The sequence below is a fragment of the Pelophylax lessonae genome (assembly GCF_965119305.1).
Source record: "Pelophylax lessonae genome assembly, chromosome: 10".
Lineage (NCBI taxonomy): Eukaryota > Metazoa > Chordata > Amphibia > Anura > Ranidae > Pelophylax > Pelophylax lessonae.
Window position 1 is genome coordinate 75,521,444 of NC_138777.1, and position 22,334 is coordinate 75,543,777.

The 22,334-nt window shown below is 43.2% G+C and overlaps 1 protein-coding gene across 1 annotated transcript; it reads right to left on the minus strand.

The window, feature by feature from the left end:
- Positions 1 to 6,177: 6,177 nt before the first annotated feature.
- Positions 6,178 to 21,883, minus strand: LOC309565079 (interferon-induced transmembrane protein 1-like). Its single transcript, XM_082269839.1, has 2 exons — positions 21,559 to 21,883; positions 6,178 to 6,529 (listed from the first exon to the last, which is right to left on the minus strand). Exons 1-2 carry the CDS (start codon positions 21,799 to 21,801, stop codon positions 6,293 to 6,295), a joined length of 480 nt encoding a protein of 159 aa, XP_082125965.1. The 5' UTR covers positions 21,802 to 21,883; the 3' UTR covers positions 6,178 to 6,292.
- Between the last annotated feature and the right edge of the window lie 451 nt (positions 21,884 to 22,334).

Here is a 22,334-nt window from a genome sequence, read left to right on the forward strand (position 1 = left end):
GCAATTATTTTTACCAAAATACAAATTGGCCTAAAAGAATGAAAAAATTTGATTTTTACATTTTTTATTTTTGGGAATGGTATATAGCAGAATGTAAAAAATATTGTGTTCTTTTTTTTTTTTTTTTTCAGAATTGTTGCTCTTTTTTATTTATTTTTTATAGCGCAAAAAATAAAAATCGCACAGGTGATCAAATACCACCAAAAGAAAGCTCTATTTGTGGAAAAAAAGGACATACATTTTATTTGGGTACACATGTTGCACGACTGCGCAATTTTCTGTTAAATTAACGCACTGCCGAATCGCAAAAAATGGCCTGGTCATTAAGGGGGCAAATCCTTCCGGTCCGGAACTGGTTAAATGATTCACACTTAGGGCCCATGCACATGGGCTGCCAAAGTATGGTAAAAGCCGGCGATTGAGTTGCTGTTTTACTGACCCCCAACTGCCCACCTAAGCAAAGCAATGTAGCAGTTCAGGGCTGTACCAATGCAGTGGCCGTGATATTTTGCTTTGCAAATGTTAAATGGCTCAATAAATTCAGCAGGTGGTACCACTGATAAATGTGACCCGTTTAACTGAATGGGGCCAGACCACATTTGAATGTAATCCTGGTGGTGGTTTTGAATTTTAAGGGTTAGAGCAGGGGGTGGGGAGTTGATATATCACCATTTTACTGCCTGTCAAACACCCACTAAAAGGGGTCTACTGCAGATCGCTTTTCAGATAGTCGACAGTATAGCCAAAATGTGAACGAGCCCTTAGACTACTGATGCCCAACCTGGCACTGTTTGTGCAGCTCTCAGGGCCCCTGCAGGTACTAATCTGTGTTTCCCTTTTGCCCTGTTAAAGCAGTGATTTCTAGAACTCTCATATCTCTTGTATCATATCTGCAGTCTCTGACTATCTATTGTGTCATATCTGCAGTCTTTGACCATGTATTGTATTATGTCAGCAGTCTTTGACCATCTCTTGTATCATGTTTGCAGTCAGCTACCATCTCTTGTATTATGTCTGCAGTCTCTGACCATCTCTTGTATCCTGTCTGCAGTCTCTGACCATCTCTTGTATCATGTCTGCAGTCTCTGACCATCTCTTGTATCATATCTGCAGTCTCTGACCATCTATTGTATCATGTCAGCAGCAGTGATGGTAGTAACTGCGTTTAAGTAAACGGCGTTACTTAACGCAGTTACTTTTGAGGGTAACGAGTAATCAATCTGATTACTCGTCCTCTCCTTGTAACGCCGTTGCGGCTACTTTCGGCTGCGTTACCGCAATTACATCTACCGCCACTAGATGGCAGTAGATGTAATTGTAATTCCCCCTCTCCTCTATGACCGAGGACGAGAGAGGAGGAGGAGGAGACTGTGAGTGAGCAGAGAGGATGACTCCGGTCTGAGTGAGTACAGCGCGCCAAGCCCAGCAGCAGCCAGCCAGTCACCACCACCATCCCCAGCCAGCCACCATCACTACCACCATCCTCATCCAGCCAATATCACCACCATCCCCAGCCAGCCACCACCACCATCATCCCCAGCCAGCCACCACCATCATCATCCCCAGCCAGCCACCACCACCATCCCCAGCCAGCCATCACCATCATCATCCCCAGCCAGCCACCACCACCATCCCCAGCCAGCCAACACCATCATCATCCCCAGCCAGCCACCACCACCATCCCCAGCCAGCCACCACCATCATCATCCCCAGCCAGCCACCACCATCATCATCCCCAGCCAGCCACCACCATCATCCTCAGCCAGCCACCACCACCATCCCCAGCCAGCCACCACCATCATCCCCAGCCAGCCACCACTATCATCATCCCCAGCCAGCCACCACCACCATCCCCAGCCAGCCACCACCATCATCATCCCCAGCCAGCCACCACCATCATCCCCAGCCAGCCACCACCAGCAGCAGCCAGCCACCACCATCCCCAGCCAGCCACCACCACTACCAGCAGAAGCCAGCCACCAGCAGCCAGCCACCACCACCAGCAGCCAGCCAGCCACCACCACCTCCAGCAGCAGCCACCAGCAGCAGCCAGCCACCAGCAGCCAGCCAGGCAGCACTGCAGCAGCAGCACAGGTACAAAAAAAAATACGGTTACTCACAGACTCAGACACAGTCAGGACAGGAGGACTCGGGACTCAGACCCCCACCACTAGTGTGCCACACCACCACCAGCCACTACCAGCAGCCATACACTCCAGGCAGCAGACGCAGGTACCACTCAGCAAACACCACTCAGGTACCAGTGTACCACGCAGCCAGCCAGTACCACCCAGCAAATACCACTCAGGTACCGTACCAGTGTACCACGCAGTTACCACTAAGAAAATACCACGCAGGTACCACTCAGCAAATACCATGCAGGTACCACTAAGCAAATACCACACATACAAGGGGCATACAAGTTATTTGACATATTTGATTATTTTTATAAAGTAACGCGATAGTTACTTTCCCTGGTAATTGAGTTATATCAGTAAAAAAGTAACTAGTCACTAACTCAGTTGCTTTTTGGGAGAAGTAACTAGTAACTATAACTAATTACTTTTTTTAAGTTACATGACCAACACTGGTCAGCAGTCTTTGACCATCTCTTGTATCATGTTTGCAGTCAGCTACCATCTCTTGTATTATGTCTGCAGTCTCTGACCATCTCTTGTATCATGTCTGCAGTCTCTGACCATCTCTTGTATCATGTCTGCAGTCTCTGACCATCTCTTGTATCATGTCTGCAGTCTCTGGCCATCTCATGCATCATGTCAACAGTTTCTATCTGACCATTTCCTGTATCATGCCATTAGTCACTGACTATGACCTGTTGTGGATCCACTCTCTCTGACACTGATTATTCACTGATTTTTATGTGTGGCCCTTTGGTGATGTTGAGTGAATATCAAGAAAGTTGACCACCACTGCCTTAGACACATTTGCACATGAGCACCACTTAGTATGCTTTTTTCCTGGTTTAATTCTTTGTACCCATTTCATATTAAATCATATCTTCTAAATATTATGTCGCAGGGTTCTTTTTTATTCCTCTTTGGCTTGATACAGCACATAACAATACTTGCCAACTCATGTAGATATTTTGGGATATACTCAAATTTTTATTTTTTAAGCATGCCATTGTCACAAATATATTACAAAATCACAAACATAGAAGAAAACAGTTTTAACAAGTAAAGTTTGTCAGTGAAAGCAAACTGTACACATCTGTTACAATGGGATATAAAAAAAAAAAAAAACCCACAGAAAAAAAAATGGCAGTGGTATACCAAGCAAACAGAACATACTGATTTCTGACATTATTGTTGTCATGATTTACCTACTATGCACATCAGCCTTCTTACTGAATAAGCAGCATTACAAGAGTGGACATTGTGCGTAAACTACAATAGCATTTGTATCAAAAATTAAACTTTGTTAGAAAAGCTACAAAATCTAAATAAAAGTATAAGGCATCTGTGAAATAAAATAGCACTAAGAAGGTACAAGTAGATTAAACATAGTTTTGTAATTAAGTAAATAGAAAAACATGTGGTACATTGAGATCTTTATATATTGTAAAGGGGATAACTAACAGCCATTTTACTTTGGTTAAGAAGATAAGATAAAATATTGTATTGTACATCAAAACTTTTTCCAACAAGCCTGATTATAACATGTTTGTAGGAGAATGAGCATCTATAATTTTCACTCCTAACAGAACAATCATACCAATTGTTTTTTTTTTTTTTCACAAAAAAAGTTTATTGAACAAGTAAAAACAAGTTTAACAAATGAACAAATGTTATTTTTTAAAACATCTAAAAGTGGACGGTTAGTCAGAAAAAGAAGTCCTGCTAGATCACTTCATACTGGCCTCTTTTCAGGTATAGCTATGGAAAACATTAAACATAAGTGACTATACTGTTTAAAAGTCTCAACCTGCTTTATAGTCTCAGTTGCTCTCTCTTCTCAGCACTGTGCCAATAATTAGTGATTCACTAGAGGCTGATCTCCTGAAAGCCTAAAGATTTACTGCTGCTGATTAATGGAGGAAGCAACAGGAATGACACAAACTGTGCTGAAGAAGGAAAGATTAGGGAAAGAGAAAATAAAAGCAGGAGAGGTGACAGGACAAACTCAAACTCTGCTGCCAGGGAGACACAATAGGAATAAATTTACAATGATAGTGTCCTATTGTATCTCCATGATTTTCTATCTTTTCCCCCTAAACTGTGGCAGCACTATGAGCTGCAGCACATTCAGCTACGGCAGCCTTCCCCTCTAGCTGAGCCAAGACATAAAATCAAGGCTGCAAATGCACACATTGTAATTGTAGAACGTGACAAATAGTTTTTAAGACTACAGAAATGAGGGGAGCTTTTAAAAAAGAAAGTGATTCCTCTGGACTTCAGCAAAATGGCGGCCTCCAGCAAGAAGAAACAGGAGCAATACTGGAGGCAATTTACAGCACACGTTCATTTTGGTAGCATAATTATTGAAGTGGAATGTATGTTCCTTGCTAAAGAACATCATTCTTTATCAAGTTATTATGGGTAAAGTTCTGCTTTAAAGTGTATGTTTAGTTAATATTTTAGTTTTTGATAGAATAGGAAAGTATAGCAACTCCTGTCAGGTTTTACTACAGTTAAAGGCTCCTTTGGAGAGATTCCCTTATTTCCTATCTGGTAAAGAGGTTGTCCCCAGGGCAGGAACTGAGGGTAAATCTCCCTGACAGCAATAAAGGCAGAAGGTAAGTAAGTTCAGTAAGGAAATGCTAAGACCTCTGTCAGCTTTTCATTGCTGTCTGTTGCTCAGGTGCAGATTGTGCAAAACCTCTTGTCTGGGAAAACTTGTCCCCAAAATGGAAAGTTTGTAGAAATCTCTCTAATAGAGCCCTAAATAGCAGTACAGCCTGACAGGGATTGTAGCCTTTATGCATTCTATTCAAAACCAGTGTATAGATACACTTTATGGTGAACCAGTATTCCAATTCAAACTTTTAAGAAGTCCTGCCTAAGAATCGCCATCACAAGATGGCTACTATTATATTTATTAGGCAGAAACACCTCTTCTTTGAACCTCTCTAATTTAGGCTCGGTTCACACTACGTCGCTCTGACTTAGGGGGGCGACCTGTGAAGTCGCGTGCAGCGCGACTTTGGCGGACTTGCACGGACTTCAAAAAATGAATGTCTATGCAAGTCACTCTAGGTCGCCCCAAAGTAGTACAGGACCCTTTTTCTAAGTCGGAGCGACTTGTGTCGCTCCTATTAGAACCGGTCCTGTACTACACTATGGGACGTGACGGTGCGTGACTTGTCAGGCTGACCAAGTCGCCTGACAAGTCGTACCAGTGTGAATGGAGACTAAATTGTATTTTAGTGGTATCTGATTTCCCCTGGCTTTTTTGGTTAGCATCACCAACCACCATCTTGCTGTCCATTTACAGTTAAGGCCACTGAGGCAGTCTTGTTACATAGTGGTATGGCAATTAGATGCCTCATTTTACAATGTGAAACAAATCCAAGAAAGGCACAGAAGAAGATTGTTTTTTTGTATTAGAAGTAATAGTGGACATCTTGTGGTGGTTCACAGGCTTCCTTTTGAAAGAAAAGAGTGTGGACAACTGGATTAGATTGACTTGAATGAGTAACTGTGGGTAACAGGCAGATTTATTTGCTCCTGTTTTGCTTGTGTGAAGACCCACATTCAGTGATTTGAGGACATATGTCTTAAACAGGCATTGAATTTATAGTTGTCTATTGTCAATCTCTCAATTCTAAGTAAGTGAATGTTCACATCAATAGGGTTCAATCACATGAGACGGTGAATTATGTCTCTAGATGGAGGTCAATGTTATGACCCTTCACCAGAAGTAAACCAGGTTCAAAGCAGCTGTGACAGTCATAGAGATAGCATCATGCACTGCATATCTAACCACCACAACCCATCCTTATATATATCCACAATGCACATTAATTATTTCCCCAGTCATTCACAGAAATGAATGAAGAATCTCACAGCTGCTTTGAAGCTTGTTCAGTTGCATGCTCAGGCCACATTGTGTGAATGAGCAAAGGAGCTAAGGACAGAGTATTGTCACCTTTGTCACCTTTTCCTTGATAAAGTGATGGCCAGACTACCTTTACACTCTTTTACAAATTCAGGAGTCTTTCAGCCAGTGTAATATTATTTTAGTCCAACATTCATAAATGTAAAAAGAGTAGTTACAATTGAAAGGAATAAGAGGCCAAAGACACTCAAGAATTACATCCCTCAAGCTGCTATTACTTTCCATATCCGTTTCCGTATCCAAATCCAAAATCATTTCTTTGTCTATCTTCCATATTTCTCTGGCTCGATTGTATTACCTCAATAAAGTATTTGATCTTCATAATAAAGGTGACCAATATGATAATAGTAAACAAAATAGAGAGCGCTGTGGCGGCAATGTTTAAAGAACGGGCTGTGGAACTATAGCTCATTGCACCATGCTTGTCTTTCAGCAGCTTCCTGTCTCGGGACTACAAGACAAAAAACAAAGAAAATAATAAAAACACAAATCTGCCAAATCTACACAGGCAACAGGCACTGCAGTCTACTGTTCAATATGTTATATTTAACAAATACAAAGTAAGTAATGTAGATAAATATGCCATATATACTATTCAAACTTAGTATATAAATACAATATCAATAAAACATCCACATATTGATTATGGGAAGTATCAAAATAATTCTTGACCTTTTTCTAATGACACAGAAAGACATGCCCGGCGCTAGGAGGAACGAACTAAGCAGAGGGCATACATGACTGGGTGAAAGGTGAAACGTGCAGTAAGGGTCAAGTGGGGGATAAAAGTAGGTGGTCTGTTAGGGTACTTACCTTATTGGTCAGTGGTTTGGGTAGGGGGTGGAGTGGTTGAAGTATAGCTTCAGGGTAGGAGGGGTCAGGTCAATCGTGTAGGAGAAAGCGTGGAAGAAAGTCCCTCCCTCCCGCCCTATGTTTTGTTTTTTCGGTGGGGGGAATTCTTTTGCTGGTGGGTATGTCTTTTTTGCTCTAAGGGGGGCGGTTTAGGGTCCTTGACAGGGGTTTATCAAACTGTTTTTTTGGAAAAAATGGTGGAGACCCATCTGAGGTATGGCGTCCTCTAATTGGTACAGGTGGGTGTCTGAGGTCGGCTGTGTTAGTCTCCGAGGCAGTGCTTATCGGCTGGGGAAGTGACTAAGCCAAATGGTGACACAGACACAAAAGTTGGTTAATATGGTACTGTCAAGGACCTACAAACAAGATTAATCCGGGTTATTGTTATATTGTTATTTCAATGTTTATATATTGTGTTATTTAATAAAAGGCCATGTCGGCCATTTTTACTCCAAGTTTGAGTAGCGTGTTTTATTTATAGAGTGGTAAGTTTGGGGGGAGGTATGGGGAATAGGAGGTACTTATAGTGTCTAGCACGGGAGCTCTGATCTACCCAGATCATGCAGTTAACATTATTGGGTGAGATAATCAGTGGGGTTTCAAATATGAAAGCTTTAGCAAGGTAGGACTAATGTTATCCCCAAAAAGGCTTTGAGTAGCTTTGGCATGATAATATTTTGCATCTGTATTACCTTTGAAAAGTGAAAGGAAAGAACAAAGCAGAAGAGGGATATAGACGTGTAGCCAGGTTTGCTTGTGGTTTCAATCATTTTTAACTTGTTTGGAAGCTTTGCTTCCTACCTGTGACACGAGGATACTGAAGAAAGGAAAGACACTGCTCCAGGTGTATAGTGTGTAGTGATTGCCAGGAGATAGGATATCCAGTAGAGTGCTGGCCCCGGCCCGCCCCTGTGGGAACACTTGTAGGAAAAGAATTAGCCGCACATCCAGGGATTCCAATAGGATTCAAATACCTTTATTTCCAAAAGTTGCAAATGATGACACCAAAGACACCAGCATGGAGTCTCGTAGACGCGTTTCACACATACATCTTGTGCTTAATCATGATTAAGCACAAGATGTATGTGTGAAACGCATCTACGTGACTTCACGCTGGTGTCTTTGGTGTCATCATTTGCAACTTTTGGAAATAAAGGTATTTGAATCCTATTGGAATCCCTGGATATGTGACACGAGGAGGGTTACATGAATTGTCTGCAATGCTGAGCTGCAGTGACCAATTTGGGGAAGACCATAAACAATTCTCGGCTATGAAGGATCTTCAAAACTGGGGGTGGCCATTTTGGTTGAGCCAATATGTACTGTATGCAGGACTAAATGCAGCCATAGAGAGAGCTGGTGGAAGCCCTCCATCCATCACCTAGGGAAAACAGAGGCTGTGATGCTAAGAATTCTGGGAAGGACTGAGCCTGCTGGAAGGAACTGTGACTTGTGTGTAAGGTGCTGTTAAGTCCAGTTATAGGTTGGGGCAGTTGCTGTTTGTTTGTATCGTGGGGAATGTAGTCCCCAAGGAGACTGAACCTTACTCCATGTCCTGGTCCCAGCATTTCAAGGGCTTTGGAGAGAGAAAAAGGAAGGAATGGTCCTGGGCTGGGGGGGGGGGGGTGTTAGGGAAAATGTGTTGGGACACACACACAGTGTAGCAGGCTGCTGTTGGGCCATGTGCCACAGTGTCAGGGATGCAGAGAGACTGAGTAGGGGACATCTCCTGGTTTGTGAGGACATCACTGTCGAGCCTGGTGTCGCCTATTGATCATAGAGAGGACATCACTGCAGCTGACATTTCTGATCCCCATGATGGGGAGCGGCAGGAGACAGATCATCAACCTAGGAGTTGGTGGAGGGCAGCTGGCCATACCCTACCATACAATACAAGATAAACGTGTAGCGCTAGTAATAATATGTGTCATAAAATAATGATCCCTACATATACATATCATAGTTGCCAACATTTGAAAAGAATTTCCAGGGGCACAGCTATCAATTACTTACCACACCCACTTCCCCGAAGCTCCGCCCACTCTGCATAATTACTCTCCGCCTACTTATCAGATTATAGGGTCTACTTCATAAAGAGAGAATTAATGGAATTTGAAAATGGAATTGAAAACTTGAGGCCAAAGTAGCAGAGTTGGAATAAGTCTCCCATTCAGATGCACTACTTCTGCCTAAAGTTTAAAATTCTCATCACAATTCCCTGCAATTCTAAAGTGTCAGCTTGTCGGAAGGTGCTCTGCCTCCCCCTGCTGGCGGATTTCGGAAAGTGCACCATGCTGTCACCCTGACACGTTAAATTTGTGACAGGCGGGAAGAGTGAGCAAGCACCGAGAGAGAGACAACCTGCTGCCAGAACTACAACACCTAGCTGGGGTGAGAGCGACACTGTGTGGAACAAAATTGAAAAAAAATTTTTTAATGATTAACATTGTCCCTGATTAACAGGGACAATGTAAATTACCCGGGACAGGCTCCTATTTGCCGGGATTGTCCTGGGAAAAACGGGACAGTTGGCAGGTATGACATATGAATCCAGGATGAAAAATAAAAGTGCAAAAGGTCCATATAAAAGTCCATAAATATGAAATACTCAACACGGGAGGGGTGTGAACTGAAGGTAGTACAGGAGAGGTGACACACTTACACAGCGCTTTGGGGACAGTTTTCTGCTGGAGTGGACACCGTGCACAAGAGCTGGCTTCTGAGGGAGCCGGCCAGCCTGGGTAATAAGAAATTTCAGTAAATCTACACCTGCGATATTGAAGAACTGATACCAGTCCTTATCATCTGAGAATTGCCCTGTTCTAAAGTGTACTTGAACGGACGTTTCTGACAATCTTTACCTGGTGGGTTTAATCCCCCTCAAGTGTGATTGGCTTTTCCATTAATTTGGAGGCCATTTTTATCTGGTAAGGGGGCTATTTGTCTGTACATATTCCACTGGTGGCTTCTTCCTGTTTTGCCGTGAGAAGATTGCTATCTCCATCTGCATGCTGGTACTTGTGGTTCTCCCTTAAGCACAAGTTTTTTACACCATTGGATTCATTTCCCTTTTTTATTTAATATTTATGGACTTTTATATGGACCTTTTGCACTTTTATTTTTCATCCTGGATTCATATGTATATGTATTGATCATTAGTTTGGACACATATTATTACTAGCGCTAAACATTTATCTTGTATTGTTTTAGGACTTTTTTTTCTATGGGTCTGTGCAAGCTTCTTATTTATACCACCAATTTTCACTTATCACATAATCTATTTAAGCACATGTAGCGCAGAATTTTCCTGGTTGTTTATCGTACCCTACCACACCTTACTTAATCACTTCTGGACCGGGCCTTTTTCTGACACTTGTTTACAAGTTAAAATTATTATTTTTTTGCTGGAAAATTACTTAGAACCCTCAAACATTATATATTTTTTTGGAGTAGAGACACTAGAGAATAAAATGGAGATCATTGCAATATTTTTTATCACACCATATTTGCGCGGTGGTCTTACAAACGCAATTTTTGTGGAAAAAAATACACTTTTTTAATTAAAAAATAAGAAAACAGTAACGTTAGCCTATTCTTTTCTATAATGTGAAAGATAATGTTACGCTGAGTAAATAGATACTCAACATGTCATGCTTCAAATGGCGACAAATATTGGTACTTAAAAATCCCCATAGGCGACATTTTAAAAAAATCTACAGGTTACCAGTTTAGATTTACAGAGGAGGTCTAGGACTCAAATGATTGCTCTCGCTCTAATTATCGCGGCGATACCTTACATGCTTGGTTTGAACACCGTTTACATATGTGGGCGCGACTTGCGTATGCATTCGCTTCTGCAAGCGAGCTAACGGGGACAGGGCACTTTTTCCTTCCTATTTATTTTATCTTTTATTTTTTATTTTAACACTCTTTTTTAAAAAAAATGTTTTTGATCACTTTTATTCCTATTACAAGGAATGTAGAAAAAAGCATGACAGGACCTCTTTAATGTGAGATCTGGGGTCAAAAAGACCTCAGATCTCACATCCACACTAAAAAAGAAAAAAAAAGTCATTATTTTCATGATGAAAGAAAGGGGGCTCTTTAAATCCGTTGCTAGGAAGCGATCTTGCCCTCACTCGACTTCCTGCCTGAGGAGACAGCGGACCGGATCATTTTCCCTGCTACTGACGGGTCTGGGGGGGGGGCACCTCTACCGCCGCCCATAAAGGTGATCCCATGGTGAATCCGCTGGGACCACCCTTATGTTAAAGCCGTCCGCCTGCCGTTCAAAAAAATACCAGGGTTATAGCAGCTATCTGCTTCCATAAACCCGGTATTTAACGTAACAAACCGACTTAAATTCACGGTGGGCAGTCCGTAAATGGTTAAAGAATAATTTCACCTTTTGACAAAAAATAATAAATGCACATTTTTTTTTGCAGGTTAAAAAAATGTGCAGTTATTATTTTTTTTGTTTTGGGAGCCTTTAAAGCATTGCACCAGGAATCAGCAGATCGCTGATTCCATGCAGGTCTCCTGCAGATCTGTCAGTGTATCGTCTCGCTCGTAACTCATATAAGGAAGCCCATAGAAGCCCATAGATTCTGACAGGATGACTCAATGAACTACCATAGAGCTCACAGCACCATAGTAGTTAATTGAAAACTACAAGCTCGGAGTCGCAAAGGACCTTGTAGTTTTCTATTCATAGAGGACTGTGACTGAGTGATGCAACCAGGTGGATGGAGCCCTGCACAGCTGTGTCTTTTTTTAATTTTGTCAGCAGACACAGGGAGAAGATCCCCAGGCTTCTGTCACAGTAGGGATCTGGGGAGGGGAGGGGGGCATGTATGAAAAAGGGTGTAACATGTGACATGATATGACAAATGAATAGTTTTTCCTAATGCGGACGTCATTCTGGCACCTATATCCCGGTTTGTACTGAACTAATTTTGAGCGCTCCAATGCTGGTTTTGGGCCCCAACGTACTGGTCAGTAGAGGAGGGCTTGCCAAAGACCGCTGGACCATTGTGCAAGCATCTCCCTTTAAACAAGGCCTCTTATAGTTTAGGCATAAGGGGTCAGTCACTGGTCTGCTTGTTTATATTAATTGCAAATTATTTTTTTTTGCAACTGTTTCACATACTTGTTGAAGTGTTTATTGCCAGTTTCCATTCTGATTGTTTAGTTATTCTTCATTGTGCAATAAATAGCCACCCTCTGGTATGTTGGAGAGAGTGGTGCTGCTTGAAAAGTCATGGGCACTGGGAACAGGAGACCGGAGAAAAAAGTGGCTCCTTCAGGGGTAAGTGCTACAGAAAAATTATGTAAAAAAAAAGCTATGGAAAATCCAAAAGGGCTATAGGGAGCATGGAAAGAGCTTGTGTGTGGGGTGGGGGGGAGTTGGAGGGGGCACAACATTTGAATCAATGAAAAGGAGGAATTCCCTATCCCTGTTGGCTGAGCAACCTTCTGGTCATCTTTGTCATACATTTTTAGGAATTTCTCATGCATATCTACAGAGATAGATGTTAATTTTTAATTGATCATAGTGCCATTTAGTCGTGTTCTTACCTCTTGATAACTCAGTGTGGGTGATTTCCATGATTGGGCTACCTTTTGTAGCACGGAATTTAATACTCATCATTTTTGCCATGTTATGTTGGATATCCGACCTGGATGTGTTTATTTAAAAGGGCTTTGATAGGATCTTTGCTCAGGTTACAATTTATGACTGTGTGTATTAGGGATTAAACTAGGGATCGACCGATTATCGGCAAAGCCTGATATATTGGGGGCCGATATGCACTTTTCCGGATATATCGGCCCTGAGGTTACCGATATTGCCGATATTCCGGGAAAGTGCTGTACCGGAGTGATGTCTGCAGCTAGAGGCATCACTCCGGTACCGGCGTCCATAGCCGACAGTCGGCTTTCTTGTAATGACAACCGATGAGGCTGAGAAGCCACTCGGCTGTCAGGACAAGGAGCGGGAGGGGGCGTCCCCCCTCTCGCCACCGTCCCCCCCTCCCCTCTCGCCACCTTCCGTGGCTCGTCCGGGTCTCCTGTCCCCGCACGGCTGCTGAAGACCTGATCAAAGCCGCATTTGGCTCTGATTGGGTCTCCATGTATAAACTCAAAAGTGATGTCATGACAACACTTCCGGGTACTCGGCACCAGATTCAAAGAAATGAGAGCATTCAAAACAGCCAAACTTGGCGTTTTGAATGCTTTTAAGTGCAGAGGAGGGGTTTGGGTTCTTTTAGACCTCCAAATCCCTCCACAAGAGTACCTGTCAAGTGATTAAAAAAATGTACAAAAATATCAGCCACTATCGGCCGATACTGATATTCAGTGGTCAAAATATTGGTATCGGTATCGGCAAAAAAAGAAACAAAAAACTATATCGGTCGATCACTAGATTAAACCCTAATCCAGAGGTTTTGGGACATAACTTTCTACTGTAAATTTTCTCAGCATGAACTGAACGAAGTAGTTGCATGCTAAGGGCAAAAAGATGTTTCTAAGGGATTGATTTACTACAGGGAAATAGACTGTGCACTTGCAAAGTGCAGCTGCCCTCTGCATGAGCAGTTGCTCCAGAGTTTAGTAAATGAGCAGAAGCTTTGCTGACTTCCATCATTCAATTACGTGCAACCAAAAATGCTGCCTTTTTTTATTTTCCTTGCATGTGATTGGGTATGCTTTGCAAAGTGAGGCTTTAACCTCATTTACTAAGCTCTGGAACAACTGCTCTTGCAGAGTGCAACTGCACTTTGCAAGGTGCACAATCTATTTGCCTTTAGTAAACCAACCCCTAAGGGTCTAACCCTTGCTGTAAGGCACCATACAGGGCACCCAGGTTTAATTAAATAATGCTAAATCACCTATTTTGTTCTTAGATTTTAGGGAACTCCACTGACAAGATTACCCTTTAGAAACGGTGCTTCCTTTTCCTCCCAGCAATGAAGCTTTGCTCATCTAGTTTAACTAACGTAAAATATGCCATAGCCTATGATTGCACCAAAATGACCTTGGTAGGCAGGAAGCGCTGGGAACAATCTTTCAGGAAAAAACATTCTGGGAAGCTAATGGGTAATTTATCTCTCTGGTATCTGCACAAAATTATTGTCAACTAACCTTTTAAAGCTTTGGATTGTTTGCCATTGTTCAATTATAGCTTCTCTGTGGCTAAAGCCTTCTAAAAGCTTGTTTAACCCTTTGGCTGCCAGAGTCGTTTTTGTTTTTGGCTTACGTTAAAATGCATATTTTAGACCTAAAGATAAGTGAAAAATCACAAACATGATATATCCCCCCACCACCATCCCCAGAAGCACTGTGAAGAGGAAAAAAAATATTAAAAAAATTATTAATAAAACAATAATAAAAAAAAAAATTGTAAAAAAAAAAAAAATAATAATAATAAAAGAAATAGAAAAAACTACTGACACCATCCACTGCCCTAATGACACTGTTCACTAAAAAACTGATACCATCCACTGGCCCCCAAAAATGCATTTTGAAAAAATTAAATAAAAAATAAAAAAATACACCTCTATACACTTTGCACTCCTCTCCTGCACATACTACCAACTCCATACACTCCACACTCCTCTCCTGCACATACTACCAACTCCATACACTCCTCTCCTGCACATACTACCCACCTCCATACACTCCGCACTCCTCTCCTGTGCATGCTACCCACTACTATTCACTCCACACTCCTCTCCTGCAAATACTACCCACCACTATACACTCCGTACTCCTCTACTGTACATACTACCCAACTCCATACACTCCACACTCCTCTCCTGCACATACTACCCACCACTATACACTCCGTACTCCTCTACTGTACATACTACCCAACTCCATACACTCCACACTCCTCTCCTGCGCATACTACCCACCACCATACACTCCACACTCCTCTCCTGTACATACTACCCACCTCCATACACTCTGCACTCCTCTTCTGCACATACTACCCACCTCCATACACTCTGCACTCCTCTTCTGCACATACTACCCACCTCCATACACTCTGCACTCCTCTTCTGCACATGCAACCCACCTCCATACACTCCGCACTCCTCTCCTGTACATGCTACCCACTACTATACACTCCTCTCCTGCACATACTACCCACCTCCATACACTGTACACTCCTCTCCTGCACATACTACCCACCTCCATACACTCCACACTCCTCTCCTGCACATACTACCCACCTCCATACACTCCACACTCCTCTCCTGCACATACTACCCACCTCCATACACTCCACACTCTTCTCCTGCACATACTACCCACCTCCACACACTCCGCACTCCTCTCCTGCATATACTACCCACCTCCATACACTCCACACTCCTCTACTGTACATACTACCCACCACCATACACTCCACACTCCTCTCCTGTACATACTACCCACTTCCATACACTCTGTACTCCTCTCCTGTACATACTACCCACCTCCATACACTGTGTACTATTCTCCTGTACATACTACCCACCTCCATACACTCCGCACTCCTCTCCTGCATATACTACCCACTTCCATACACTCCACACTCCTCTACTGTACATACTACCCACCACCATACACTCCACACTTCTCTACTGTACATACTACCCACCTCCATACACTCTGTACTCCTCTCCTGCATATACTACCCCCCGCCATACACTCCACACTCCTCTCCTGTACATATTACCCACTTCTTTACACTCCGCACTCCTTCCCTGTACATGCATCTAAGACTCTATTAAACCACACCCCTTTATGCCACGCCCAATATTTAGCACAATTTAAGCCACGCCCACATTTCCTCCACTTTCCTTTGCCTAGGGACCGCTTTTTATCTTGCACACGGGCCCACTGATTACATGATACGCCTCTTGCCTGAGCCCATCCCTGTCACCATACCAATAATATCAGCAACAATATTCTATAGGATGTCAAAGCCCCTTGTTTTGTGCATTTAGTCTCCCTGTGATTATTGATAATAATATGATATGCAACAGGTCAGACACTGCAGCTGGGTGCCACTATCTTGGATGCAACAACAGCCTTAATGAAGGCTTAAAACTGTCACTCAGGTAATGCTCTTTAATATTCCCCTGCTATCATTTATTTTTGCTTAAGGCTCTAATTTATCAGGTGACAGGGTGGAGAGGCTAATATTAGGAGCTCACACACAGTGTCTAGCCATATACGGTTAGGTTGTATTTAGCCAGCGAGCTGGGGAGAACAAGAGCTGATTGAAATTTGGCCGATCCATCTTAACGCTGGACACATATGACGTTCATGCCCTGCCCTTTTCATATTTTTGTGCATTAGTGACTCTGTGCCAAATGGCACTTCTATTTAATTACCTTATGGGTACACAGATGACAGATTTTGCCGTAAATCCTATTATTTGCTATGCAGGCTCCTGCTGTCTGTCTATGTAGCAGCAGAGGGAGGGGCAGGAGCAGGGCGTCTGCACAGACAGAAAATGACAATTACATCATCAGGAATTTCTTCAATTTTCTAATGGTTTTCAAGGTAAAATCTGTGTTCCAGTTTGACTGTTGTGGCTAGAAGATTCAAAAGAGCAGGATGGAAAATATTTTTTGAACAAATTAAATTCTAATTGTGAAAGTTGTTTTCTTTAGGGAAAAATCGTTCATATTGTAATGAACCCTATTTCATCCAGGACGTCTGGGATTCTATTTAAATAGCAGGTCTGGATAAAAAAAGGTTTTTAAAGGAGATGTAAAGGCAGAAGGTTTTTTTTTTTATCTTAACGCATTCTATGCAATAGGATAAAGAGCCTTCTGTGTGCAGCAGCCTCCCCTGCACCCCCTAATACTTACCTGTGCCCAAGGCTTTTTTTCAGTGGGAACGCGGGGGAACGCAGTTCCGACACCTGCAGTCTGAATGTATGCAATGGCAAAGAGGTTCTGGGGTCAGTGAGGTGAGCTGAAGGGCCTATTGATGCTGGCTGCTGGGGGATCTATTGTTGCTAGGGTGAATCTATTGTTGCTGGAAGGCATTTTGTTGTGGGTGGGGCTACTGTTGCAGTGGAGGATTTATTGTTGCTTGGTGTAACTATTGTTTCTGGGGGGGCTATTGTTGTTGGGGAGGGTCTATTGTTGCAGGGGAGGATTTATTGGGGGGGGGGGGGGGCAATTGTTGCAGGGGAAGATTTATTGTTGCTTAGGGGATCTATTGTTGGGGGGGGGGGTCTATTGTTGCTGATCCCAGGGGATCTATTTTACTGCTTTTCTAGTTATCATTAACAAATTCCATACAAATTACCTAGAACCACAACATGATACTTGGTTCTGTATTCTCTAAAATGGGGGTACTGAGAGGTGGTAGAGGGTGGAACCAAAGGACAGCGCTCAGAGGTGGGTAGGGGGTGGAGACAAGGAGTGACTCAGAAGAGGGATATACCTGCATCTATTCTCGGAGAAAAAAAGCCCTGCCTGTCCCCCATCTCTGTCCAGCGTCGTCCACGAGTCCCTTGGCCGTCCGGGACTCCCATTCCTGATTGGCTGAGATACAGTCACGGGGGCATTGGCTCCTGTGGACAGGGCCGCAGCTAGGGTGGACCACCAGTCCTCCTGTAGGGGCCCAGGGCACACAGGGGGGCCCCAACAGCACGGGGAATCAGTGGGGTTGGGCGGAGAGGCAATTACAGAAGGTAGCCCTGTGCGTGCAGGCAGCAGCTAAAAGCCAGTTTCGCCCCTTCCTGCCAGCTTTCAGCTGCTGCAGGGAGAGACACAGACCCAGGGCATCATTCTTGCAATTGCTTCGACACCGATCCCCCTCCTTATTCTGCCTGCTTCTGATCCCCCCCTCCCCGTGTGTCCCCCTTTACTGTGCTGCCCCCTCCCTTACCGCAGCGCTGCAGGCTTCCCTGTCCTGTAAAAAAAAAAATAGAAAATTGTAAAAATAAGAAATATATATATAATGATTTTAGTGTATTTTTAGTTAAAATATGGTCTTGTTTAGGGGGGAGCTGCCAGATAGAATGTACGGGGCTCTTTGATTTCAAATAGCAGCCCTGCCTGTGGATGTCAATCAAAGCCAGTTAGCCAATCAGGAGAGAGGGGGCGGGGCCAAACCACGGCTCTGTGTCTGAATGGACACACTGAGCTGCAGCTTGGCTTGGTTGCCCTATTGCAAGCTGTTTGCTGTGGGGGCACTCGACAGGAGGGAGGGGCCAGGAGCAGCAAAGAGGGACCCGGGAAGAGGAGGATCCGGGCAGCTCTCTGCAAAACCAACTGCACAGAGGAGGTAAGTATAACATGTTTTTTATTTTCTTAAAAACGAGACTTTACAATTACTTTAAATGGCATTGGTTATATCAATGATGGCAAGAAAGAATGTCCTGACAAATGATTTTCTATGAACATTGGAGTAAAAATCTAACTGTGTATGGCCAACATGAAAAAAAAAATATTTAACAAAATGGCAAAACATGCAAGCACTTATTACCCTCTACTGCTACACGGTTCTCGTTTAAAAAGTGAAGCATGGTGACAGGATCCCTTTAAAGCTACATTCAGCACTCCTATTAAAGCGTGTATTGAGCAAGTTCAATCTGCAGCTGAAGTATTCTTAAAGTGCTCCAAGCAAGCTGATTGTAGCATATATAAAGCTTTATAGAATACACGAAAATACATTCATGTTTAAGTTTTCCTACAGAGGATCAAATACCTCCAATGGGTGGGGAGGTATCTGCCTGTCCTTGACCGAATAGCTTTGAGATCTGGGACCACCATGATTCATGCACATAAGTGCGCACATGCAGTACTTTACTCCTCCCATACAAGGGTAAAGAATTAAGCCTGATCAGAAGAAAAGTTTTCAACAAGTTGGAAACTTTCTTTGTTTGATAATTGTCTCCAACTGCCAGAAACCTAGGATATCATATGGACCATTTATCAAAGTCATGTGGGAAATTGGACTTATCTTTGAGCCAATCATGGGCAGCCTATCACTATCTCGCTACCGGTATGTGACTAACATGCACTGAGTTTAAAAGAGACATGCGAGATTTGAAAAAAATAAACATACATATTCACCTATGTAGATGCAGCATTGACCCAATCCTGCAGCTGTCCTCTGCTGCCTTTACACTGAGAACTGAGTGATTAAAGACTGCTGATCACTCAGTCCTCCGTCTTCATTGAGCAGAGAGCGGTGACTGTTGGTCACTGGCGCTCTGCTCTGCCCCTCCAGCATTCACAGGAGCTTTAGGCTGTGGTGGGGAAGAGAGCAGCTGGCTCAGGCTCTCAGCGACACACCGAGAGGCTGATCGAACTGCTGGTCTAGGCATCTGGGTGGATTCAGACATTATTGTCAGGATCCTTGCAGAGCCTAGACTCGCTCTTTGATGTCAGCCAAAAGAGGGCTTTAGCTCACTGTCAGCTGAATCTGGGTCACAGGAGTGCAGAATAAGTGCACTCATCTAACCCACTGGGGAAGTATGGGCAAATCAGCTTTAGACATACATCTCTTTTAAAGTGGAACTCCACCCAAAAGGGGAAGTACTGCTTTAAGTCCTCCTCTCCTCCTCCCCTGCCGTATTTGGCATGTCATTTTTTTTTTTTTGAGGGGGGGGGGCGGGTACCTGGTTTTGACAGGTACTCACTCCCACTTCTGCTCTAATTGCCTAGGCGATCCGGGGAGAAGTTCTCCTTCCTCCCTTCCTCCCTACCTGCAGTCTTCTGGGACATGTCACAGGTCACACACAGAGGAGTAATTCACAAAGCCCAGCACTGCACGCGCATGCACGGTGAGCAGCCGGCTGTGAAGCTGCTAGCAGCGCAGCCAGCTGCCCACAGTTATGATGCCAGCACCGGAAACCCAAAGGCTAGTGTAGAACTAGCCCGGGTTAGGACGGCAATGGATCTCTGGACAGGTAAGTGTCCTTTTATTAAAAGTCAGCAGCTACAGGATTCGTAGCTGTTGACTTTTAATTTTTTTTTCCAGAGTGAATCTCCTCTTTAACCACCGAGGGGACATCCCATCGCTTTCACAGCTCTCTCAGGCTCTCCTGTCCCACCGGAAGACCCGAGCTACCAGCAGGCACGTCTGCTGGCTGCCAGGAGACCCATACAAAGACTGCCCTATAGTAACCTGGAAGCAACGTCATGATATCACTTCAGGTTTACCTGGCTATCATCTGCAGCATTTTTTGAACATCGAAAGTACTCGAAAACACCGTTCTTGGCATTTGAAATGCTTTCAAATGGAAAGGAGGGATTTGGGGTCTTATTGACGCCAGCTTCCTCCATAAAGAGTACCTGTTATGTGCCTATTGCTGTTACAAAGATGTTTTCATTCCTTGTGACAGCAATAAAAGTGATCAAAAAAAAAAAGCAACAACGTAAAAATAAAATAAAACTGCGTTTGTCCCAAATATGTGAGGTTTTGCCATGAACATCAGATCATGGGCAGTAATTCTAGCACTAGACCTTCTCTGTAGATATAAAGTGGTAACCCTTTTAAAGCGTCGCCTATGGATAGTAAAACTTACGATGTTTGTCGCTGAGGTATAAGCGCGCGCAATTGAACGCGTTTGGTATCTATTTACTTGGCATGACATCATCTTTTATATTTTACAAAAAAAATTGGATCATGTATTGTGTTTTTTTTTTTTGCATTCAAATTTTAAAAAGTATATTTTGTTCCCCAAAAATGTTGTTTGAAAAAACGCTGCGCAAATACCGTGTGACATAAAAAATTGCAAAATCCACCAATGTATTCTCTAATGCCTCTGTTTTAACCACTTCTGGACCAGAAGGATTTACCCCCTTTAAAAAGGATAATTTAAAAAAAAATGTTTGCATTGGTACATGTTTCCCAAGTCAGTACCCAGACCTCCATACACATTTTTTGGGCAATAACTCGCATTTAAGCCTTTAAAATGAGGACTTTTGATTTTTGACGTTCGAGTCCCAAAGACTTCAATGGAGTTCGATTGTTTGAACAAACTTTTGCCCTGTTCGCGGTGTTCTGGTGCAAACCGAACAGGGGGATGTTCAGTTCATCACTAATGAGCACAGAGACCTGTAATCCTAAATACGAGGAACACAGGATCCCCATGTTCATAGCTGACAGAACAGCGGTCTGCTGTGTTTACAACGGCAGACCGCCGTTCTGTCTCCACGAAGAGCGATCGCAGCCGCCGGACTCGCTGATCGGCTTCCCCTGTAGAGCCCCTGTTAGCGGTCCCGCGAATCGACGTACAGTTACGGCGCTTTGCGGGACAGAGCCGACCTGTCGCAGTAAAACTGCTGCAGGCAGTCGTTAAGAGGTTCAAAAAAATAAATATAATTAAGTACTTTTCTAGCAAAAAAAAAAATATGATTTTCACATGTATACAAAAAGTGCCGTTAAAATCTCACTTGGTTAAGTACAGTGGAACATATTTTACATCAAAGATGATTTGTCCACTAAAAAACAGCTATGAATTGGGAATCATCACCCACTTTAATCAGAATGATGAATCGTTAAGTCTCGAAGGAGCTCAAATGCCACACCAAATTTTTTTAGCGCGATATGAGCGTAACAACAACTTGTACATTCTTGGCATGAAGCCTGAAGACTCCCTCTTACCTTGACAGAAAATACAAGGGCGATGAATCCGAGGCAGCAGAAGTTCAAATACATGGCATTGAAGAAAGACCAAATAATGTGATCACGGACAGCGGGAACCTCAGGTGTTATTGTCACCACAGTGGATTGCATCTGTGGGCTTGGGATATTCTGGAACTCTATCCCTCCTTTCACCGGCTCATAGCCACGGCTGTTGTATGTAGGTGGAGAGTGTGGTTCACCGGAATAATTGTTGGTATCCATCACTCCTAGGTAGCAGAGGACAGAGTAGAAGACTTGCTGCAGAGCTCTGTTCAGAAATGTGTTTGTGAATTACTGGAAGGGATGTGGTAGTGTTAGCTGGTGGGAGGGAAAGGAGGAGTGGATAGGGAAAGTTTCGTTTTTCTCTCCTACATGCTACAAACAGGGGAAAAAAACCCACAAAAAATTAATGTAACTAGAGTTGGGATAGTAATAGGAAATATGTTGTAAACCACGGGTATCCAACCTTTTGACCTTCCATGACCACATTGGAAGAAGAGGAAGTGTTTTGGACCACACATAAAATACACTAATAATAAGGATAGCTGATGAGCAGAAAAAGTCAGGTAGATGACAAGTTAACGATCACTAATGTAGATAATGTTCCCCTGAGTAACAAAACATCATTTTTTTAAATATTTTTTATTATAAAAGGAAAAGCAGGCAACATAAAACTAGTGCAATATTTGACACTGTTTTTCATAAACAAACACATCAATATCTTGGATGGAGTAGCAATTCTCAATGAATTCTCA

Bases quoted from the DNA above. Each gene is read 5' to 3' on its own strand.
- LOC309565079 (XM_082269839.1), bottom strand. From the start codon at position 21,801: ATGGATACCAACAATTATTCCGGTGAACCACACTCTCCACCTACATAC. The intron at 6,530-21,558 runs GTAAGAGGGAGT...TTTGTCTTGTAG, and splicing joins CCCTTGTATTTTCTGTCAAG to TCCCGAGACAGGAAGCTGCT.